Source organism: Sciurus carolinensis, unplaced genomic scaffold (assembly GCF_902686445.1).
Source record: "Sciurus carolinensis unplaced genomic scaffold, mSciCar1.2, whole genome shotgun sequence".
Lineage (NCBI taxonomy): Eukaryota > Metazoa > Chordata > Mammalia > Rodentia > Sciuridae > Sciurus > Sciurus carolinensis.
Window position 1 is genome coordinate 171,440 of NW_025920289.1, and position 24,517 is coordinate 195,956.

A 24,517-nucleotide genomic window follows, 5' to 3' on the forward strand; every position below is an offset into this window, starting at 1 on the left:
AGGCCACGTGAAAAAGGCTTAGTCCTCATGGTGGTACTGTCAGAAGGTGGAGGAACTTTTAAGAGTTAGGTGCTAGTGGGTGGTCCTTAGTTGATTTGGGACATATCTTTGAAGGGGATGCTTGACCCCAATCCCTGTCTTATTCTCTTCTACTTCCTGGATGTGAGATGAGCAATTTTGCTCCAGTATGAATTCTAGCCATGATGTGATAACTCACCCCAGACCCAACCAATAGAACCAATTGATTGTGGACTGGATCTTCTAAAACTGAGTCAAAATAAACCTTTTCTTTTTATAACTTGATTTTCTCAGGTATTTCATCATGGTGATATGAAAACTGACTAACACACCCAGTATCCCCACTTGTAAGATGGGGATATTTACTAGATGGTACCTAACTAAATAAAATGCCCAATACAGTTCTTAGCAGCATGAAGTCCAGTAAAGATTGATTAACCTCATACTCATCTTTAAATGATAGATTTTCATAATAAGCACTTTCCTTTTTCAGTTCTTTTTCACTCTAATTAACATTTTCCTAAATATTAATTGAAGTCCTCACATACTGAAAACTTTGAAACACTCATGATTACCATTTAGGAGATATTTAAACTTGGATTTAAATATGGGTTTCCTTCTCCATAAAATTGAAATTTACTACTATTGAGATTTAGCACTGTTGTGGAAACCAATACTCTAGTGTATAAAAAGTTTCTTAGTGCAGAATGCTTTAAAAATTGCTAGTTCCCTCTCTTCCCACACCCATGCTTCACCACAAATCTTTGTTTGAGAATAACATGTGAAAGTTAACAAAACTGACATGATCGTATAGTGCTTGGCCTCTATTGGGACAAAAAGCAAAACGAAACCCAAACAAAACAAAAATTAAACAAGGACAGGTTTGTTAGTGGTGATTACAACAAAAAACTTCATGTAGAATAAAGAGAAAGAATAACTAATGACCCTTTTTGATGGGGGACAAGGAAAGATTCATGCCCATGCTTGGGCTGAATGACTCCTCTTGTGATTGTTCACTCAGGGTTGATAGAGATAATCCATTGTGGTATTTAATTTTGGAATGAACATAATCTTAGTATGAAAAATGTTCTCCATTTTGAAAAAAAGCACAAACAAAAACAGGAATCAAGGTCACACCCAACTCAGATATAAGAAGTCCATTAAAGTCTTGGGCTTTCATGGATTGAAAGACATCTTTGCTCAAGAAGAACATTCATTAATGGTGTTTCCCTAAATAAAGCAGAATGGCTGAGTTGAACCTTGGATGGTAAACTTCAGTCTTAGAGAGTAGAAGCTGAGGTAAGATAGTGGGGTGTGGCCCACCCACTTCTTATGTCACAGCCTTGAGGGAGGAAAGAAACCAATAGATGACAGATTGGTCTTGTTCTGGAAGTCACAAATGTGAAGAAGACCAGGGAATGCTCATCCAAAAATGACTGAGCTCTGACCTCAGAATGAAGAAACTGCAATAGGCCTTTCATTATTATCTTCCCAACAGTGTCTTCATGAAGTTATAGGTCTATCTTAAAACCTATCCCTCTCCTGATTCTTCCTGGGATAGAATAAATAAGCAATGGACCGAGAGATGCTGCTGACCACGATCCTAAAGCTAAGTCTTCTAGGACATATGGATACCTTTCATATTAGGGAAGGGTGAGAGACAGGGTCTGGACAATTTAAAGTCCTTAAAAATAGACCCGAGGTTTCTCTGAGGACCAAGAAATTCATCCCATGTATAGTAACATCAGCTCCTGCCTAAGAATTTCCAGGCTGCCCTTCTGGATGGTTTGCCTTACAGACTTCAGACTTGCCTAGTCCCATATTCACATAAGCTTAGTTCCTACAATAAATCTCTTACCAGGTACATATATTCTTGGGGTTCTGTTCCTCTGATGGAACCCTGAGTAATCCTCATGGGACTGGAATCAGGGCGTACATGATTTTCTTTACCTAAACCCTTAATGAATTAGTTTTTATTTATGGTTCTCAGTTATTAAAGAGATCTTAATTTCACTTATCTATGTCAATAGGCCAGGAGAAACTGAAATAGGTTATAAATATTTAGAGTGGACCAAAACAACGTGCGGTCTATAACATAACTTCCAGAGGAAAGTGACTGCTTATACAGACAGGTTCCAGAACACTTCTCTGACCAGCTAGAGCCAGGACCATTTTTTCCTGCTGGAGTGTATTCTTGTCCTGTTGCAATTACAAATGCAGTGGCTTCCTGTGGCCTTGCCAAAATTTCCACTCCATGAGTCAGGGTATCATGCGACCAGCTAGGGGGAAGTTAGAGCAATCTCTTGAGCTTAACCTTCTGCTGCCTATCTGCTTTGCCAATTACAAAAACCATGCTTTCCTAGCAAGGCTAGTTGCAGGCTCTCCAACAACTCAACCAATTAAGATCAACTTACATATTTTTTGTACCTGGCATCTTGCTGGAGATCAAGAAATGAATAAAATACAGACACAGTCCTCAGGTACCTCAGAAGATAATGGGAGAGCGGCAGACAGAAGCCAATGCTGGTGGAGCAGAGTAGCAATGTGCTAAAACATGAGTTTGAGCAAAGGCTATGGAAGCTAAATGAGGACCAACTAATTTTGCCTGGGAGAGTCAGGAAGGGTTCCACAGGAGAAGCAATGTTCATGCAGGTTCTGGGAGAAGTTCAGGAGAAAAAAGGAGATTGTAGGAATGTTCCAACCCGAGGAAGGAAGTATGTAAAGATTGCATGGGGTTGAGAAGATGTAAACTGGTCAGGAAAGTGCACAATTGAAGTATGGTCTGTTTTAAATGTCAACATGGCCACTCTACAGTACCTAATTATTGAATTAAACACTGATCAATGTGTTGCTGTGAAGGTATATTTTAGATGTTATTAATTACACATCATCTCAGATTATCTAGGTGGAATTGACCCAAGAACTGAAAGGTGGTAAGATTAGATCTGAGGTTTCTCTGAGGAAGAAGAAATTCATCCTGTGTACAGCAGCATTGACTCCAGTTTGCCCTTCTTGATGGTTTGCCTCACAGATTCCAAACTTACCTAGCCAGCTCCCACAACTACATAAGTCAAGTCCTTATGATAAACCTAATCCCACATATACACATCTATTTCCAATGGAACCCCGACTGATAGCCTTGGGAAGGTGGAAGCAGGGATTGGACAAGAATATGCAGGGCAAGACCATGACATGGATTGGATGCTTCATCCTAAAGGCAAATGATTTTCCAAAAGTATCCCCACCTACATTACAGGTCTGGGGAATGGGTGGAGGTGTGGTAAAAGAAAAAAACAACCAATCAGAACTTCCATCCCTTTTATTGGTTCACTTTATTTTCAACCAGGGCTTCTCCATTTTCATTTGCTTCCTTGCAGGATTTCATTTCTATTTGTCAGCTTATATTGTTATAACAAATACCTGAGATAATCAATTTATAAAAAAGAAAGTGTTTGTTTTGACTGAGTTTGAGAGTTTTCAGTCTATGATCTGTTGGTCAACTGCTTTTAGACCGGTGGTGCCACATCATGGCAGAATCACATTACAGAGAAAAACTACTCACTTCGGGCCCAGGGAGTGGAAAAGAATGCAGAAGGGCCAGGGTTCAACTTCCCCCTTCAATAGCATACCTCCAATGACCTAAATACCTCCCTCCAGACCCCAATTCTTAAAGGTTACACCACCTCCCATTATTGCCGACCTGAGAAGTAAGCCTTTACTATGTGGACATTTCAGGAACACTTAAGATCCAAACCACAGCATTAGTTCACTTCATGTTCAACCAGAACATCTCCATTTTATCTGATTCCTTTTAGGATATCATTTGGAAGAAGGACTTATTCTTCAGGAGTTAGAGATCAGTGATAGGAGAAGCACTGCTAGAATGACAGAAGGAGGAGTTCTACAGACATTATCTAATTGATACAACCGCAATTGGTTAAAATAAAAAATAAACCAATGGAAAATGTTAAAATGTTTGGAAATTATACTAATGGCATACTTCAAATGAAGAAACTCGACCACCCTCAGAGAGAGCAGTGTTTAAGCCATGACCCATTCCCTCTGTATTGCTAATGGGTTAGTGAGACAAAGACTATAGGGAAGTGCAAACAAAAGAGTACCCTTCTCCTCCAACTCCCAGAGTAGGAGCAGATCACCAACACTTCTCCCCTCCTCCCACCCCCTGACTCCATGCTGCAGAAGCTCTAGGAAAGCTGAATCAAAGGCCTGAAACTTCCGTCATTTACTCAACCTCTACTCTTAGGACATGAACTCTATCTCAAATGTAGCAGTCCAAGAATACTGGGCCCTAAATGCCCTCACCCATGTTACTCATAGGGCAGAGATTCCCTGCAAGGAGAGGAGGTTCCTGGAAAGGCAGAAAATAAAGAATACTTCTCTTCCCAGTATTTAACCCTGGAGACAGGAAGATGCCTGAGACAAGCATGCCAGCTGCAGAGGAGTGGATCACAGAGGATCTTCCCAGGGGAAAAGACAGGTCATAAGAAAGAAAGTCTATACGTCAACTTATGGGAGAATTACCATGTGACAATACGATCCAACGATTACACTTGTGCATTTATGCCCCAAATCAGGGTCTCAAAAAATATTTATGTACCTATTTTCTTAATGTCATCACTCACACCAGCCAAGAAATAGAAGAAACCCAAGTGTCTATTAACAGATGAATAGATAATCCATAAAACTGAAGGGATTTATCAATTTTGTTTATTTTGTCAAAGCACCAACTATTTATTTTGTTAATTTTTCCGATTGTTTCTTTTGTTTCAATTTCATTGATTTCGGCTCTGATTTTAACTATTTCCTGTATTCTACTACTTTTGGTGTTGGTCTGCTCTTCTTTTTCTCGGGCTTTGAGCTGTAGTGTTAAGTCGTTTATTTGTTCATGGTGCTTTGAAAAAATAAACAAAATTGATAAACCCTTAGCCCCACTAACAAAGAGAAAGAAGGAGAAAACTCAAATTACTAAAATTCGGAATGAACAAGGAAATATCACAACAGACACAAGTGAAATACAAAACATAATTAGAAGCTATTTTGAAAATCTATATTCCAACAAAACAGAAAACCTCGAAGACATCAACAAGTTTCTCGAGACATATGAATTACCTAAACTGAACGAGGAGGACATACACAACTTAAATAAATCCATTTGAAGCAATGAAATAGAAGAGGTCATCAAAAACATACCAACAAAGAAAGGTCTGGGACCAGATGGGTTCTCAGCCGGGTTCTACAAAACCTTTAAAGAAGAGCTCATTCCAATACTACTCAAAGGATTCCATGAAATAGAAGAGGAGGGAACCCTCCCAAACTCATTCTATGAAGCCAATATCACCCTGATGCCTAAACCAGACAGAGACACATCGAGGAAAGAAAATTTCAGACCAATATCCTTAATGAACATCAAAGAAAAAATTCTCAACAAAATTTTAGCAAATCACATACAAATATATATTAAAAAGATAGTGCACCACGATCAAGTGGGTTTTATCCAAGGGATGCAAGGTTGGTTCAACATTCGGAAATCAATAAATGTCATTCACCATATCAACAGACTTAAAGCTAAGAATCACATGATTATTTCAATAGATGCAGAAAAAGCATTCGATAAAATACAGCATTCCTTCATGCTCAAAACAATAGAAAAAATAGGGATAGTGGGAAATTCCTTAACATTGTAATGGCCATCTACGCTAAGCCCATGGCCAATATCATTCTAAATGGTGAAAAACTGAAAGCATTCCCCTAAAAACTGGAACAAGGCAGGGATGCCCTCTTTCACTACTTCTATTCAATATCATCCTTGAAACTCTAGCCAGAGCAATTAGACAAACCAAAGAAATTAAAGGGATACGAATAGGAAAAGAAGAACTCAAACTATCCCTGATCGCTGATGACATGATTATATATTTAGAGGAACCTGGAAATTCCACCAGAAAACTTTTGGAACTCATAAGTGAATTCAGTAAAGTAGCAGGTTACAAGATCAATGCTCATAAATCCAATGCATTTTTATACATAAGTGATGAATCTTCAGAAAGAGAAGTTAGGAAAACTACCCCGTTCACAATAGCCTCGAAAAAAATAAAATACTTGGGAATCAATCTCACAAAAGAGGTGAAAGAACTCTACAATGAGAACTACAGAACACTAAAGAAAGAAATTAAAGAAAACCTTAGAAGATGGAAATATCTCCCATGTTCTTCGATAGGCAGAATTAATATTGTCAAAATGTCCATTCTACCAAAAGTGCTATACAGATTCAATGCAACTCCAATTAAAATCCCAATGACATACCTTACAGAAATAGAGCAAGCAATTATGAAATTCATCTGGAAGAATAAAAAACCCAGAATAGCTAAAGCAATCCTTGGCAGAAAGAGCGAAGCAGGGGATATTGCAATACCAGATCTTCAACTCTACTACAAAGCAATAGTAACAAAAATGGCATGGTATCAAAATAGACAGGTATATCAATGGTACAGAATAGAGGACATGGACACAAACCCAAATAAATACAATTTTCTCATACTAGACAAAGGTTCCAACAATATGCAATGGAGAAAAGATAGCCTCTTCAATAAATGGTGCTGGGAAAAGTAGAAATCCATATGCAACAGAATGAAATTAAACCCCTATCTTTCACCCTGCACAAAACTCAACTCAAAATGGAACAAGGACCTCGGAATCAGACCAGAGACCCTGCATCTTATAGAAGAAAAAGTAGGTCCAAATCTTCAACATGTCGGCCCAGGATCAGACTTCCTTAACAGGACTCCCATAGCACAAGAAATAAAAGCACGAATCAAAAACTGGGATAGATTCAAAGTAACAAGCTTTCACCCAGCAAAGGAAACTATCAGTAATGTGAAGAGAGAGCCTACAGAGTGGGAGAAAATCTTTGCCACTCATACTTCAGATAGAGCACTAATTTCCAGAATATATAAATACTCAAAAAATTCTACACCAAGAATACAAATAACCCAATCAACAAATGGGTTAAGGAAATGAACAGACACTTCAAAGAAGATGTACAAGCAATCAACAGATATATGAAAAATGTTCAACATCTCTAGTAATAAGAGAAATGCAAATCAAAACTACACTAAGATTCCATCTCACCCCAATTAGAATGGTGATTATCAAGAACACAAGCAACAATATGTGTTGGCGAGGATGTGGGGAAAAAAGGTATACTCATACATTGCTGGTGGGGTTGCAAATTAGTGCAGCCACTCTGGAAAGTAGTATGGAGATTCCTCAGAAAGCTTGGAATGGAAACACCATTTGACCCAGCTATCCCACTCCTTGGCCTATACCCAAAGGACTTAAAATCAGCATATTACAGAGATACAGCTACATCAATGTTCATTGCTGCTCAATTCACCATAGCCAGATTATGGAACCAACCTAGATGTCCTTCAATTGATGAATGGATAAAGAAACTGTGGCATATATATACAATGGAATATTACTCAGCCATAAAGAATGATAAAATTATGGCATTTGCAGGCAAATGGATGAAATTGGAGAATATCATGCTAAGTGAGATAAGCCGATCTCAAAAATCCAAAGGACAAATGATCTCCCTGATAAGCGGATGATGACACGTAATGGGTTGTGGGAGGGGTTAGTGTTAGGGTTAGGGTTAGGTTTAGGGTAAGTGTTAAGGAGGGTGGCAAGAATGGAGGAAGGAAGGACTGTATAGAGGGAAAGAGGGGTGGCAGGGGTGGGGGGAGGGAAAAAATAACAGTATGAATCAAACAACATTACCCTATGTAAATTTATGATTACACAAATGGTATGCCTTTACTCCATGTACAAACAGAGAAACAACATGTATCCCATTTGTTTACAATAAAAAAAAAAAACTGAAGGGTGTTCTGATGCGTGCTGCAAGGGCAAACTTAGAGGGCACTATGGTAAGGGAAACAAGCCAAGCACAAAAGGACAAATAATGTATGATTCCCTCGTATGAGATACCTGGAGCAGTAAATTAAGAGACAGAGAAAGTAAAATGGTGGTAGCCGGGACAGATTCTTTTTTATTTTATTTTTTTTTAGCCTTTTGTTCCTTTTTTATTTTTTTAATTTGTTCTAATTAAGTATACATGACAGCTTTCTGCATAATGTCAGCACCCATGTGTGCATTGACACATCATACATAAATAGAGTATAACTTCTCATTCTTCTGGTTGTACATGATGTAGGATCACACCACTAGTATAGTCCTATATGCACACAGGTCATTAATGTCCCAGTCATTCTACTATCCTCCCACTCCCATGCCCTCTCCCCTCCCTTCACTCCCCTCTGCCTAATCCAAAGTACCTCTATTCTTCCCTAGTCAACCCCCCCACCTTATTGTGGATTAGCTTCTGGCATATCAGAGAAAACATTTGGCTTTTGTTTTTTGGGGGATTGACTTATTTCACTTAGCATGATATTCTCCAGCTCCATCCATTCACCAGCAAATGCCATCATTTCATTCTTCTTTAAGACTGAGTAATATTCCATTGTATTTATATACCACATTTTCTTTATCTATTCATCTGTTGAAAGGCACCTAAGTTGATTCCATAGTTTAGCTATTGTGAATTTTGCTGCTATAAACATTGATGTGATTGTGTCACTGTAGTATGCTGATTTTAAGTCCTTTGGGTATAAACAGAGGAGTGGGATAGCTGGGTCAAATGGTGGTTCCATTCCAAGTTTCCTGAGGAGAGGAAAGATGGGCACAGAATTGGAAAATAAGATCATTCTGGAGATGAATAATGATGTTGGTAACACAGAACTATGAATGTACTTAATGCCACTGAACTATAGATCTAAAACGACTAAAATAGTAAATGTCATTGTAATGTATATTTTACTATTTTTTTAAAGTTATAAAATAGAATTACTAGAAACATGAAAAAAGAAATAAAATTTAATTTAATGTTACATATATTTTATCACAATAGAAAAGAAATGTATTTCCTTTCATTGGTTCTTTTTAGTTGTACATAACATTAGGATTCATTTTGACATAATTTTATAAAAGCATGGTATGTAGTGGGCTCTAATGCTGTCCCTGGTACTTCCCCTTTCCTTCCTGTCCTTCCTCCCCTGTTCCCTTCCCCGTACTGTACTCATCTTTCTGCTATTTACTTATTTTTTTTTAATTAGTGTCTTGTGGATGTACATGACGGTGAGATTCACTGTGGTTTATTTATATATGTACACAATTCTTCCTCCTCTCTACCCTTCAATGCCCTACCTCTACTCCACTGATCTTTCTTCTATCTGGATGAAATATACACCCCCTTTATTTTCTTAAAAGAGGAATCTTCTGTCTAGCAAAACTAGATTTTAAACATGGAGATGACATTCCTAGATATTTTAAAAGAATTGAGATAATTCATTGCTAGTAGACTTGTCTTAAAAGAAATACTAAAGTAACTTCTTTAGACTGAAAACAAGTAACATGAGATCATAACTTGTATCTACTCTAATAAAAAAAAAGTAGTTGTAGAGGTAATTATGTATATAATTATAAAAGGCATTAGACTTCATTATTTTTTCCTTCTCTTAACTAATTTAAAAAACAATTGTATAAAACAATATGTATGTAATTGTATCACTGGCTCTATCACATACAGAAATATACCTTAAGAGCACAAAGGAATTAAGTTGGAACAAAGTTGTACTGGATTAAGGAAATGTCACAAAATGGTAAAAGAAATGAAAATAACAAGAAATAACGAAAGAAAGATTGAAATAAATTTTATAAATATATGCTTGTTTTTCTTCTCTAAGCTTCTTTAAAATTAAATTAAGTAATAGTTATGTTACTCTATTTCTGTGTTTATATGTGTACAGTATAACAGAAATAGGATTGAATGAAAGGAAAGGGGATAGACCTATGTCAGGGTAACATTCTTAAATCTCACTGGAATTAAGTTTAGCATAAATCCAATATAGATTGTGATATTTTAGGCCCTAGGGCATCCACTAAGAAAATAATTCAAAATATGCCCAAAAAAGTATTAAAAAATTTAAATGTACTCTAAAAAAATTTATGTAATGTGAAACAATAAGTAAAGAAGCAACAGAGGAACCTGTAACTTAAAAAAAACAGATAGCAAAATTGGCAGAAACAAATCCAACCACATCAAAAATGGCATTAAAGACTAATAAATTTGGTGGGTGTGGTGGTACACAGATGCAATACCAACTACTTGAGAGGTTGAGGCAAGAGGATCACAAGTTTGAGACTAGCCTAGGCATTGAATAAGACCCTGTCTCAGAATAAAAATAAAAAATAAAAAGGGTTGGGGATGTAGCTCAGTGCACAAGTCCCTTGTTTTAATGCTAGTATTGAAAAAAAACTGAATTAAAAATTCTAAGTGAAGAAATCATCAGACTGGATAAAATAAGATCAAACTTGTAGGAATATGATTTCCATAAAATACAAAATTTAGATTAAAAATACAAATAGATTGAAAGTAAAAAGATGGAAATAGCAGCCATAAGGTAGCTAAATTAGTTATGTTATCAAACAGAAAATTGTCATTGGAGATAAACATGGATACTTTATGATAAGTTCAATCCATTGGCAATATATAACAATTATAAACGTATATGCATCTAACCTCAGAACCCCCAAATATATGAAAAAAGATCTGAAGTCATTAAAGGGAGAAACCAGTAATTAACAGTACAATTTGGAAACTTACACTACTTTCAATATAGAACACCTAGGGAATAGACCAACAAGTACATAAGAACTGGAAAATAGTACAAAACAACTAGGCCTAACAACACAGAACTTTTCATTTTTTATTTTATATTATTAGTACATTATAGTTATATGTAATATTGGGGTTCATTTTGACATAATCACACATGCATGGAATATAATTTGTTCTACTTCAGTCCCCAGTACGTTCCCTTTCCCTCCAGACCTCCCTACCCTGGTTATTCTTCCTGTGGTCTTCCTTCTATTTATTTATAGATTTTTAAAAATTAGTGCTACACACACACACACACACACAAACACACACATAAGGTGAAAGGTGAAATTTACTGTGGTACATTCATATATATACATAGCATAATTTGGTCAATTTCATTCTGCAGTTCCTCCTTTTCCCCCTTCCCTTCTCCCTCTGATTCAATCCCCTTCCTGTATGTCACTGATCTCCCTACAATTTTCATGGGATTCCTCCCCCTTATTTTGGTCTAGCTTCTGCATAGGACAGAAAGCGTTTAATCCTTACTTTCTGAGTCTGGTTATTTTACTAGCATGATGTTCTCCAATTCCATCTATTTATCAGCAAATGCCATTATTTTATTTTTCTTTATGACTGAGTACAACTCCACTGTGTATATATACCACACTTTTTGATCGTTCATCTGTTGACAGGCACCTGGGCTTAGTTCCATATCTTGGCTATTGTGCTATAAGCAGAACTTTTCAAAAAATTTACATCTGTAAATGACTACACTAAAAAAAAAAAAAAAATTATCCTTTCCTTTAAAGACACTACCAAAAAGAAGAATTAAACCTAAAGAAGGAAATAAGGATCAAAGCGAATATGAACAGATGACAAATTGATAAAATCTATGAAACTTAAAGTTGATCTTTGAAATATTTTATTTCATTAAATATTACTGAGTTTGTGATCACTGAATCATGCTCAGACGACCCAGTGCTGAAGACTAGGCAGGAGGACAAAGGGGCCGATGGAGGTAATGAGTGGAGATAGATTTCAGGTCAAGCTATAGCCCTGAAAAACTTCCTTTCAATTTAAAAAGCCTTCTACCACATTCCTTGTGGATCTCTGCCCACCACAATTTAGAAAGAGGACCCATTACCCCACAAGGCAGCCGATTCCCCCGAATTCCTGGAACATTCTTTAAAAATTGTGAAAATAAATTTTATTTCAGATATTCATAACATTTAGATTTTTAAACATAGCGATATATTTTATTTTTTATTTATTATTTTTTTTTCCTGGAACATTCTTGATGTGTAATTGATTCTTTCTCTAGAACGTCCGTCCAGTCATTGGTCCACTCCCTGAACTACCTTCAACCAAGTCTATCTCCTTTCCCACCACATGCCCCTGCTTTCCCAAGTGTGCTGGCTTGCCCTTGCAGGAACCGATTGGAACTTTCCTCTCCTGGATGTCCCTATCCTCCCCCTGTTCACTGACAATAGTGGCTTGCTCCCCTCCAAGTATGAGGGATCCGGGCACAGTCAGGTGCTCATTCCATAACGTGAGGAAGTCAGGACTGACAGAAGTCTGTGATATAAATTCCACCCTCAGTATCAGCTCAGCTGGTGGGTTCCCTTTTCCCCTGTGCGCTTGCAGAGAGACCCTGATCCAAGTCACCACTCCATGAGTACAGTCGGGATCTCGTTGCCCCCCACTCATACTGGGAACTTGGTGAGGAGAGGGTTAGGGATCTTGGGAGCCCAACTCCAGCGACTTAAGGGAGCCTGACACTAAGGGAAGCAGAGGCAGGAACAAAGGGTGGAAGCGATAAGAAACGGAATGAACGAATGAATGAATGAATGAATGAATGAATGAGGGGGGCCACCTAGGTAGTACCCATTCCGTCGCTGTTAGAACATGCACCTACCATGTGGAGATGAGCTGCAGAAATGGATGATCCTTCTCCAGCCAGAGACTAGCAGTTAGAGACCAGGGCGCCACAGGACCGCAGGGTGGGGTAATACGTGGGGGAAAGGAGGCGGGGCTATTGTTAGAGGCGGTGTTGGGGCCAGGGGGCCGGACAGGCGACTGCAGCCCGCGGTGAACAGAAGCCATCGACGTGGCCCCGCCAGGTACCGTCGGGCGCGGAAGTTACCAGCTTTGCCTGATTCCACTGCCCCGGGCGCTCACTGTTTGCAACCATGCCCTCCTACACGGTCACCGTGGCCACTGGCAACCAATGGTTCGCAGGTACAGACGACTACATATACCTCAGCCTCGTGGGCTCCGCGGGCTGCAGCGAGAAGCACCTGCTGGACAAGGCGTTCTACAACGACTTTGAGCGGGGCGCGGTGAGGACGCGCGGCGGGGACGTGAGGGCGCGGGGCTGCCTCCGGGCTGCAGAGACCTGGGCGCTGGAGGAGGGCGTGGCCTGAGGGCCAGTCGGGGCAAACAGGGCAGGACAGGGAGGACTGGGGCTGAATTGGGACGTAATGGACTGGAGCTGGGACTGGGGTCTTCCAAGAGTGGTCAGGGCAGTTGAGATCTTGCTGGAGGCACGTTCAAGATTCAGCAGTGGCGGCGGTCAGGTCTAGGCTGGGAGCACCTGAGACCCTGTCAGCGCGAGCTGTACTGCAATGGGGTAAAGTCCTGGATTTCCTGGTCTCAGGGATCCGGTAGGGGACCTTGAGTTGCCTGTGTGCCCTCTGCAGGGTGCAGTCGCTTCTTCCATGGGGGAGGGAACAAAGTTTCCACTCCGTTTCACCAAATGGAGCGCTGAGACTGTGAGAGATCCCTTCTTTGGGCAAGTACTGTAGACCGTATTTCTTCTGCCCTTACTTCCTAGGGGGCTAACTCGGGTCGCAAAGGGGATGAGAGAGGTCCTTTGTCTTGAGTCCTTTGCCTTTCTGTGAGGCACAGACACCATCTCAGAAAAACATGAGCTGTGAGAAGAAAGTGCAAGTCAGGGAGTTCAGAGACCCTAGTCCAAACCTGGGTTTGACCACTAGTTTGATCCTTTGTCCTCCCTGTGGACCTCACTTACCCCAACTGTAAAATAGGTTAACTTCAGTCTGGTCCATGAGTAATGGTCCCACCTGGTGACTGGGAGTAGCACTAGCAAGTGTCTTTTACACCAGGACAGCTTCAGTGCTTAGGACAGGCCCCAGAATTTAAAGGGAAGAATAAAGTCAACTCAGATGAAGAGGGACCTTTGGGAAAGCTGGGGGTATTTGCCACTTCTAGCAAAAGTACACCAGGGAACACTTCCACCCTAGGCAGGTAGGTGAGGGAAAGGGCTTCCCTTCATTCCTCTTCTGTAGAGGTTCCCTGGAACCTGGGAATTTGAGGAGCAAATGCAGCCCACATTTATTGAACCTCTAGTCTGTAATGCCAGACATTGTAAGAAGCCATGCACAGGTGACCTCGTTTAGCAGCGAACTCCTGATGCTGACTGGGGTGTGAATTTCACTCCATGGCTTTTTCTGGTGAGCATGGGCAGGTCACAGTTTTCAGTGCCTCATTTATCACCTGGTACATAGGAAGTGCTCACCAAATAACTACCCATAATAGTCCTAGACATATTGTAAATGCATAGGAAAAAAACCATTTCCTTCCACTACCCCACAACCAAAAAGATTCAGTCTCTATCAAGCTGCTTTCTCACCATTTCATTTATTTGGTCAACTCACATGAAACTCGTCAGAAATATTTGCAACAAACACAGCTTGCAATTTTCAAATTTCAACTTAATTCTTCTTGGTAAATATCATAGTGTTCTGACCTGCAGAACCTAAAGTAAGGAAATAACAGTCTGCTCTTTTGCTTGATTCCAAAAGTGAGCTGAATTCCTATTCTGCAGCCTCAGAAACTTACTGTAACCTGACTTGGCACTTAAATTTAACATACTCTTAACCTGGCTTGAGCTCCCTTCATGGAAAGTTATATACTGAGTGTCAGAACAACTTCTACTGCTTGGTTCTCAATTGAGGAACTGGACCTGAGAATCATGATGCAGTGGAGTTGTGATATCCATTTGGATTGTTGGTACCCTCTACCGTCTCTGAAGTACCTTCATTTATCTCAATTTTATCATGGATTCCCCCCACCCCAGTACCTAGGGCAGGAAAACAGAGAACAGATTAGTTCCCCTTTATAAATGAACTGCAGTGGACCCCGTTCTCCAGATACTGCAAAGTTCTAGAAGCACAAGGTCATCAGTGTGCTCAAGCTCTGCAGTATAGCTTATATACCCCATGTATGTTTCCTCCCAGGAGGAGACACAGTGACAGAGTCATCATGTAGTCCTTAGACAAAAAGTGAGAGTGCCCTTCTGTTCATTATTTCCATTTCTCTGTTTTGTCTCCCTACCCTGAGAAGTCATTCAAATGACATTATGGTTGAACACCTCAGTGAAAATTCCAGAGGCAAATTTCAGGAGAGATTTGCATGTCACATTTCCATTGGATTGAGAGCAGTCATCAAGAGGGGCAGCTGCACTATCCGGGAACAAGCTGGGTGCGAAAGGTTCCTTTGGAAAAAAAAATCAGCTTTTGAGAAAGTTCCTGTTGATGCAAAATTACTTCACATTTTGTCTTGCACAGCCCGGAACTGCTTCCTCATTCTCTAGGGCGTATATCGTTTAAAGACAAGCTGTTCCTTTTGGTTAAAGATAGGAGAGAAATCTTAGCAGAAGTACTTGCTAAGAAGATAAGGCTATTCCATTTTATCTAGAAAAGTGTTGTAATGATTGCCATTAACAAAAGTAAGAATAACAATAATAAAAGTTATTTCCACACAATCAATTCAATTATTTCCAGTCCTACCATTCCAGGTCAAAGCACGTTTCAATTCAGTAATTGGCAGGACTGATTTTTTATTTTTTTCAATAAATTGAGTTACAGATTCCTGACTTTTCTCTTCAGATGGTGTTTCAGCTCAAGACCAGGAACAAAGTCCCTCCCAGGTGGGATTCTCCTATGAGCATCATATGTTCATTGGTTCCCTGTTGTCTGCTGGGCAAAGCTGGGTTGATACACCGAATGAACTTGTTCCCAGAGGCTAGCTGGACTCTAGGCAAATATGAAAAATTAATTTGTTTCTTTAACTCTATAAACTTAAAGCAATTTAAGTCAAATGGAATTAACAGTTCTGAAGATTTCTGGGGAAATTTAGCTGGCCCAATTGGCTCTTTGGTAGTACCTTCAATAACATTAGAGGAGGACAGGGAGTGTAGCTCAGTGGGAGGGTGCTTGCCTAGCATGCTCAAGGCACCAGGTTTAGTCCCCAGCACAACATACACACACACACACACACACACACACACACACACACACACACACAAGCTAAGGGCTATAGGATGAGGTTCAATGTATGATTTTTGAATATATTCAGAAGTTTAAATTATTAATGATATATTCTTAAATAAATTCAGTAAACATTCTTATATTCTTAAAGAATGAATTCTAGAATACCTCCTTCTCAAGAAGAATATATTAATAGAGAAGAAATATTTCTTTTGTATGATCTTCTATCTCTCTATATGTCCCAATACTCCCTCCCTAACCCATTTCTTCCCTATATTCTGCCCCCTCTTCTTCTTCCTCTTTCTTCTGCTATCTGTTTCCCAATGGCCCCATTTCCTCCCTCCATACTACAACTCTCTCTTCTTTCCTGCTCCAATATCTCCTTTCCTCCTTGTATTCAGCCACCTCTAGCAGGCCCCTCTCTGTTCCCTCATCCCTAGCTCTCTGCTCCACATTTTCCCTCCTTCTATCCTAAGTCTCCTCACCCATTGTCCCTTTCACATTCTCTCAGCCCTTTGGTCTCCTCAGCTCTTTCTTCTAGTCTCCCTGTCTTTGGTCCAGTCTCTCCTTTGTCTTCTCCCAGTATCCTTCCCTCTCTTTTCTAGAGCCTTTCCCCCACAAGCCTCTCATTAGTCCCTCTCCAAGATGGTGCATCCCTGGTGGGCCACATCCTTGCTCCAGCAGAGGGATCCTTCTCCCCATCCATCCCACAGAGCAACAGCTGAGGTCTGAAGCAGAGACAAATGAATTCATGAATGACCTTTCTTCAAATACTGATAGCTCAAATGGAAACTGGTCAACTAACACTTTGATGAAATACATCATGCACCACATAATGATGTTTTGATCAACAGTGGACTGCATATTTGATAGTGTTCCCACAAGATTATATTGGAGATGAAAAATTGCTATCGCCAAGCATGTAGTAATCTATACCATCTAGGTTTGTGTAAGTACATACTGGATTGCTGCATAATGACTAAATTGCCTCATAATGCAGTTCACAGAACATATCTCTCTCATTAGCAAAGTATGACTGTATTCAAAAGTCTTAAAATCGTATATCCAATACAGAGTTGAAAACAACAATGAAATTAGCCAAATGGACTTCCTGACCTGAGGCTGGAGAATTAAGGTTTCTTATGTTTCTCTCCAGCATCTTGACCACTGTATCATCTACCTCCATCTGCTGAAACTCTGTGCCTCAGCCGTCCTTCCTTTGCATGCAATTCCCTGCCTTAGGACTCCTTTTCTCCAAGTTCCCTATATCTGAAATGCCCTGCCCACCCCTTGTCCCCACTTACTTCATCTCTGAATCTGACCAGTTCCAAAAAGCTGCCTCAAACACCATCTCTCTTAGGAAGGTTTTCTGTGTCCTCCCATCTCTGACCTTCCTTCACACTGTGGAGTGGATGAGTCAGGGCTCAATGCTGAGTCTTTGTTTCCCAGTTCAGGCCTTCTCTTAAGACATGGCTGCGAGGAGCAGGGGGCATGCTGGGCTGCCACAGAGGCGTGGATACTAATCATGGGACCACAGATGCTCACTAGCATTATAGTGGCCTCACCTCTCTGAGCACTTATGCCTATCCATAAAATGAAATGACATTCACTCAGCTATGCACATGTACAGCATTCATTGAGTACCCTATGTTGTCTGATTAATATCTCTAGTGTCCACCATGAAGAATTCCATGTGTTCCAGCATTAAAGCATTATACCAGCATGCCCGGCCCTCAGAGTGAAGGGAGGAAGTTCAGGACATCTGGTGGTTCCATAAAACTTCCTGAGGCCTTATTTTACTTATGTGGCCTGATATCTTTCTAGAGGGAGGATTTTCTCTGTTGTCTGTGACACTTGCAGTAGATGCCCCCTGGGATGCTAGAGTCACAGCCACATGGCTTTGACCCCTAAGACTTCCTGAGTTGGTCCTGGTTGAGTCCCTGAGACCCTGTTCATCTCCTGTTATGTCCAAGGCCAGGCCAAAAAGCCCCTGGGCTGGCCAGAGACAAGTCACAGTGCGGGCCTGACCTGCGCCCCTGAGAATGACCCTGTCAGATGGCAGATTGAGTCCTTGTAAGACTTTTCAGTGATTTCATCGCAGGTGCAACTTCAGGGTTCTCTGCTAGATGACTGAAGGCATGGGTCAATCAGGAGTCCTGAAGTGTCCCATTCTATTGTGACTGTATGAAAAATGTGTTGAAGGGTCACCCTGCTATCCCCACTCTCAGAGTAGCTGCTCAGTCTCTACTGTGGGTTACCACTCCCAGAAAGGAAGTTGTCTGTTTCACGCAAGGTCCTGAACGTTTTCCTCCCATAAGAGTATCCCCCCTCAGATCCTCTTGATACCTGTTACTTTAGAATGAGTGTCCTCTCTACCTTCACCCCAGCCTTCCTAGCATCTATATGCTGGGATATCCACCAACCCCTCCTACCCCTGAGAGTCACGGGAAAGTCACTTCCCCTGCAGCAACTGCCCTGGGACAGGGTTCAGGCCTCTTGGTGGCCCCCCTTCAGTCCTGACCACACTCTGACTTCTTTCTGCTCTGCTTGCACCACTATTTCCTAAAATGCCTCTGGTTCTTCTGTGTCCTCATAGCCCCTTCTCAACCCTCATAGAAATTTCCTCCAGGTTTGAGCACATGGGTTTAGCTTCTTCCCCCAACATGTACCTCTGGCTGCTCTGCTGGGCCCATGATGGACCATAGAGCAGGGCCTGTGCTATGTTGCTGCTGCTCACAGGTAGTGCTATAACCTCCAGAGGTCAGGGAGAGAAGACAGGGTGGTTCTGATGCACACAGCCTTGCAGAAAGGTAACACAGGCATCATGTTATTTAGAATTCTCAATAGTCCTGTTCGAAAGGTGTTATCTCCATATGAATGATGAAGAAGCAGTCTCAGAAAGTGAAGCAATTTGTCCAGGCTACATGGTCAGTCACTTTGAAACTAGAATATGAACTCAAACCTCCAGACACCAGGGCTTACCTGTCCTCTAGCCATGTGTTTCTCACTGCCCTCCCCATGAATAGGATTAGGAATCTCCATCTTGGCCCACAGGAGGGCTGAGGCCTCTATAGATCCTTGAGGTGTGTGGGTCCTGGCATGGGTTGATAGTTGGTTTGCAGGTATCCAGTTCTGGGCCTTCCCATCCCCATTGTGTTCTTCTAGATGGTCCCAAGGCCCTGGAGATTGGACCTCTTGTTCCACTAGATCCTTCCCTTACCTGCTGATGTGTTGGTGAAGAAGTTTCCTTCACTTCCCCCACTAAAATCCACCCTTCAAGAGATGCAACCCTTTCTCTCTCCTTTTATTCCAGGTCATTGCTCCCCACCCCTCATATGTGTTTCTGTCCCCAGTTGGACATCATGGGGCCTTCTAACTTTTCCCAGTGAATCACCACCCTGTAATAGGACAGGGCTCCTGCCTGAGATTCTACAGGCTCTTGGGATAATGTTGTATCTATGTAGCCTTGCCAGAGCCTCCAGAACAAACTGTGGGTCAGAAGAGGTCTGTCTTAGGGGTGCCCAGGCAAGACCTGTCCCCTCCCTGCAAAGGGGTATTCTGGTGGGACAGAAGTTCACACATTAGGGAAAGGACCCAGGACTTGAGATCCCAAACACAGAGGCCTGGCTCATTTATCTATGAAACTGTTCTTAACTGCAGACCCTGGCCTAGACCGCAGGGCCTGAAGAGGAAGCTTCTGCTTTCTGACCACAGAGTCTGACTTTGGCCCCAGTCACCACATGAAAAACTGTTCCTCATGTTCAGAGCTGAGAGGTTAGCTTCAATCACCCAACTTCCCTTCCTCTTAGTAAGTTCTCCAGGGGTTCTCCTGGCAGCTTGGAGAGAGGGAAATGGACATAGAAGTGAAGAAACCACATGTAGGACGAACACTCCTAGACCCTTTGATTGATTCACTATTGTACCAAGAACTCTGGTTTCTACTGCCACGGGAAAGAGTCAAGGAAATCTGGCTTAGAAATTACCTTGGAGAACATGGAGTCTGGGGTTTCCCAAATCTGCTGGTCATTGGAACATAAATGCTGTGCTTGAGCCCTCATCCTTCTTCCTTATCTGCTGATTGTTGCAGACACAAGCCATGCAGAAGCCATAGTCACTGCTGCCGTGCGCACCCAAGCCCTGGAGGAAGGAGCTAGGCATGCTCAGGGCACCGAGCATCTAGGTCCCAGGGCCTGGGTGGCAGTGCTGCTCACAACCTAGGGTGGCACCTTTTAGTGGCAGGGTGGTCTTAATCTACCACTAGTGCCACAGATGCTGGGGGAATGCTTGGTCTGATTGTTCTTAACATCACTGTATGGCTATGAACTTCCATTGTTCCAGGGGGACTTGAATCCTTATGATCTCACTTGTCTCTGAGCCTTCTCTTTTTACCCAGTTATTGACCTAATTGAAAACTAATAAAGATGAAGTGACTGTGGCAGCAAAGCCTGGAATGGAATTCCAGCTTATTAATGACTGAAGTGGGTCTTACTGGGCCTCAGCATCCTCCTCTGTGAAACAAGTCATAATATCTCCCTACCACTCAAAGTCATTGTGTCAGTCACAGACATTGTCAGTAAGCCTTTTGAGCTTGGCGAAGAGTTACCCTGGGTAAGGGCCAGCTTTTCATCTCTGGCCCACAGGAGCAGCTAAAGAGGACCCTTATGGAGTTTGGCCTGGCAGGTGTCAGCCTATGCCTGGGCATATCCCTTTACTCCAGCTTGAGCCATGTGTACACCAGTCCCTGGGCCACTAGAGTTCATCTACATGAAGTCAGAGCACAGAACTTGACCATCTCTGCCACTCCAGGTACAGTACAGAGATTTGTCTAAGGAGACATTTTGGTATAGGTCTTGACTAAATGAATTAAAGGGTTCACTTAAGGGGACCATTAAGAATCTTGGTCCAAGATATGTAATCAACTAGAGAGCCTATCAGCAAAAGAATAAAGAAAATATGATATTATTAAATATGATACTAGAAATATCATAAGAAATATGATACTAGAGAATGAAATTTTGTCATTTGTGGCAATATGATGAGCTTGAAGGACATCATGTTAAGTGAAATAGGCCAAGAACAAAAAGACAAATTGTATTCTCAGTCTCTCTCTATGTCCCACTCATGTGGGAGCTAAAAATGTTGATAGCATAGATGGAGAGAGGAAAAATAGTGGTCACTGCCATGTTGGGAATGGTAGTGGGGATAGAGAGAAGCTGGATAATGGATACCAAAAAGCAGATAGGAGTTCTAATTTTCTACAGTACAGCACTGTGATAATAGATAATAGTTAATAATAATAATAATTTATTGCATATTTTAAAATATCTAGAAGATGGGATTTTTTAATGTTTCTATAAAAGAGAATAAATATTTGAGGTGGTGGAAATGCTCATTACCATAGTTTGATCAGTATAAATTGTTTTCATGTATCAAAGTATCTCCCATACTCCATAAGTATGTACAATTGTGAATTTCAACTTTTTAAGAACAAAAATCTTGGCTAAATAAACTATGAGGGAGCCAAACTTACCTCTTCCCTTTTTTGACTGGGTCTGAGAATTAAAATGTCATGAGAAAAATTGAAAGGAGAAAAATATACAAATTTATTTAATTAAAGTTGTACATGACATAGTAACCCTCAAAAAGAAATAAAAACCCCACCAAAAGCAAAGTCAATCACTTATATACTGAATTATACAAAGAATAGTAAGTTGTGAAATGTAATAAGGGATTTGGTTAAGGGTAGTTAACTGAAGAAAGTAACTAGGAAGATAGTGATACCAGAGAAGGGAGCTTTAAACTTCTTGATAGGAGATATGAAATCAAGTCAAATGTGCACACATACACAGGCAAGGCTTTAATTGGGACTTCAGCTGAAGGGAGACAGCACTGATTGAGAGATGAGACTGCTTCACAAACAAAAGTGGGGATGCCAGCTTTTAGTTATTTGTTGAAGTCGGGTGGGTCTTGTAATTTTCCACTGGAGCCGGGTACAGTTCCAAAAGATGTCTCTTCTTACCTGGGACTCAGATCACTGGGCAGTTATGCTAAACTTGTCCCAGCAACTACTGAGTTACTCTTGCAGCTGGTGCCATCATCTTTTGGACACAAACTGATCTTGTGGCTGGATGGGCTCCTTATGATAGGGCTGAAGGACTTTAGGTGATTGGGCAGCTATTGCTGCTGAAAAGGGCACAGACCAGCTCCAATGGGTATTCAGCACTGCATGTAGAGCTGAAAGAATCTGATCCAAAAGTTAAGGTGATAAAGGGGACTGACAAAATATGAAGACAGAGATGCCAAGCCTTTTCATCCCATTTTAGTCAAGCATCAGACATCTATCTGCAGGCCTAAGAAAAGGGTCTTTGTTTTCAGTAAAAGCAGGCTTCAGGTCACTGAAAAGTAACCCAGGCAACCAGTATCATATAACTCACACATTAGAGGTGTTACCTACAGCAAAGCTAGTGGGAAAGTAATAATGTATTGCCCAGCTGTGTGACCTCCAAAATGAGTGATTTCTAAGTTGACTATGAACTTCTATTGAAGCTGGAGGGTTTTTTTAGGTTTCTCCCTGGTAACAATTTCATCTTGTGCAAACATTCTGTTTCTGTGGTTTTATCAGGGTCTTGTAACAGGTCTGTTGAAAAGAACACAAGGGTAGAGAAGCCTAAAAGGGTTATAGTTTTTTTTTATTATTATTATTGTATACAAATGGGATACATGTTGTTTCTCTATTTGTACATGGAGTCAGGGCATACCATTTGTGTAATCATACGTTTACATAGGGCAATGATGTTTGATTCATTATTTTTTTCCCTTCCTCCCCACCCCTCCCACCCCTCTTTTCCCACTATACAATCCTTCTTTCCTTCATTCTTACCACACTCCTTATCCCTAACCATAAACCTAACCCTAAACCTAATGCTAACCCCTCCCACCCCCCAATATATGTCCTCATCCACTTATCAGCGAGATCATTCGTCCTTTATTTTTTTGAGATTGGCTTATCTCACTTAGCATGATATTCTCCAATTTCATCCATTTGCCTGCAAATGCCGTAATTTTATCATTCTTCATTGCGGAGTAATATTCCATTGTATAAATATGCCACAGTTTCTTTATCCATTCATCAACTGATGGGCATCTAGGTTGGTTCCACAATCTGGCTATGGTGAATTGAGCAGCAATGAACATTGATGTAGCTGTATCTCTGTACTATGCTGATTTTAAGTCCTTTGGGTATAGGCCAAGGAGTGGGATAGCTGGGTCAAATGGTGTTTCCATTCCAAGCTTTCTGAGGAATCTCCATACTGCTTTCCAGAGTGGCTGCACTAATTTGCAACCCCACCAGCAATGTATGAGTGTTCCTTTTTCACCACATCCTCGCCAACACCTATTGTTGCTTGTGTTCTTGATAATCACCATTCTAATTGGGGTGAGATGGAATCTTAGTGTAGTTTTGATTTGCATTTCCCTTATTACTAGGGATGTTGAACATTTTTTCATATATCTGTTGATTGCTTGTACATCTTCTTCTGTGAAATGTCTGTTCATTTCCTTAGCCCATTTGTTGATTGGATTATTTATATTCTTCGTGTAGAGTTTTTTGAGTTCTTTATAGATTCTGGAAATTAGCGCTCTAACTGAAGTATGGTTGGCAAAGATATTCTCCCACTCTGTAGGCTCTCTCTTCACATTGCTGATAGTTTCCTTTGCTGAGAGAAAGCTTTTTAGTTTGAATCTATCCCAGTTGTTGATTCTTGCTTTTATTTCTTGTGCTATGGGTGTCCTGTTAAGGAAGTATGATCCTAAGCCAACAAGTTGAAGATTTGGACCTACTTTTTCTTCTATAAGATGCAGATCTCTGGTCTGATTCCGAGGTCCTTGATCCATTTTGAGTTGAGTTTTGTGTAGGGTGAGAGATAGGGGTTTAATTTCATTCTGTTGCATATGGTTTTCCAGTTTTCCCAGCACCATTTGTTGAAGAGGCTATCTTTTCTCCATTGCATATTTTTGGAACCTTTGTCTAGTATGAGAAAATTGTATTTATTTGGGTTTGTGTCCATGTCCTCTATTCTGTACCATTGATCTACCTGTCTATTTTGGTACCAATACCATGCCGTTTTTGTTACTATTGCTTTGTAGTAGAGTTGAAGATCTGGTATTGCAATACCTCCTGCTTCGTTCTTGCTACTTAGGATTGCTTTAGCTATTCTAGGTTTTTTATTCTTCCAGATGAATTTCATAATTGCTTGCTCTATTTCTGCAAGGTACATCATTGGGATTTTAATTGGAATTGCATTGAATCTGTATAGCACTTTAGGTAGTATGGCCATTTTGACAATATTAATTCTGCCTATCCAGGAACATGGGAGATCTTTCCATCTTCTAAGGTTTTCTTTAATTTCTTTCTTTAGTGTTCTGTAGTTCTCATTGTAGAGGTCTTTCACCTCTTTGTGAGATTGATTCC

At 40.7% G+C, this 24,517-nt stretch overlaps 2 protein-coding genes across 2 annotated transcripts in view; one reads left to right on the forward strand and one right to left on the reverse strand.

Moving 5' to 3' along the window:
- LOC124975508 (olfactory receptor 13A1-like) overlaps nt 1-13,057 on the reverse strand; it is a 39,540-nt gene extending 26,483 nt beyond the window's left edge. Inside the window, exon 1 of the mRNA XM_047538194.1 lies at nt 12,672-13,057. The gene's annotated coding sequence lies outside the window, so the exon portion shown is untranslated. The remainder of the gene's footprint in view (nt 1-12,671) is intronic.
- The window catches only part of LOC124975507 (polyunsaturated fatty acid 5-lipoxygenase-like), a 59,893-nt gene continuing 48,187 nt past the window's right edge, over nt 12,812-24,517 (forward strand). The window contains 1 exon segment of the mRNA XM_047538192.1: nt 12,812-13,095. Within this exon segment, the coding sequence (XP_047394148.1) occupies nt 12,946-13,095 (150 nt within the window). The 5' untranslated portion in view covers nt 12,812-12,945.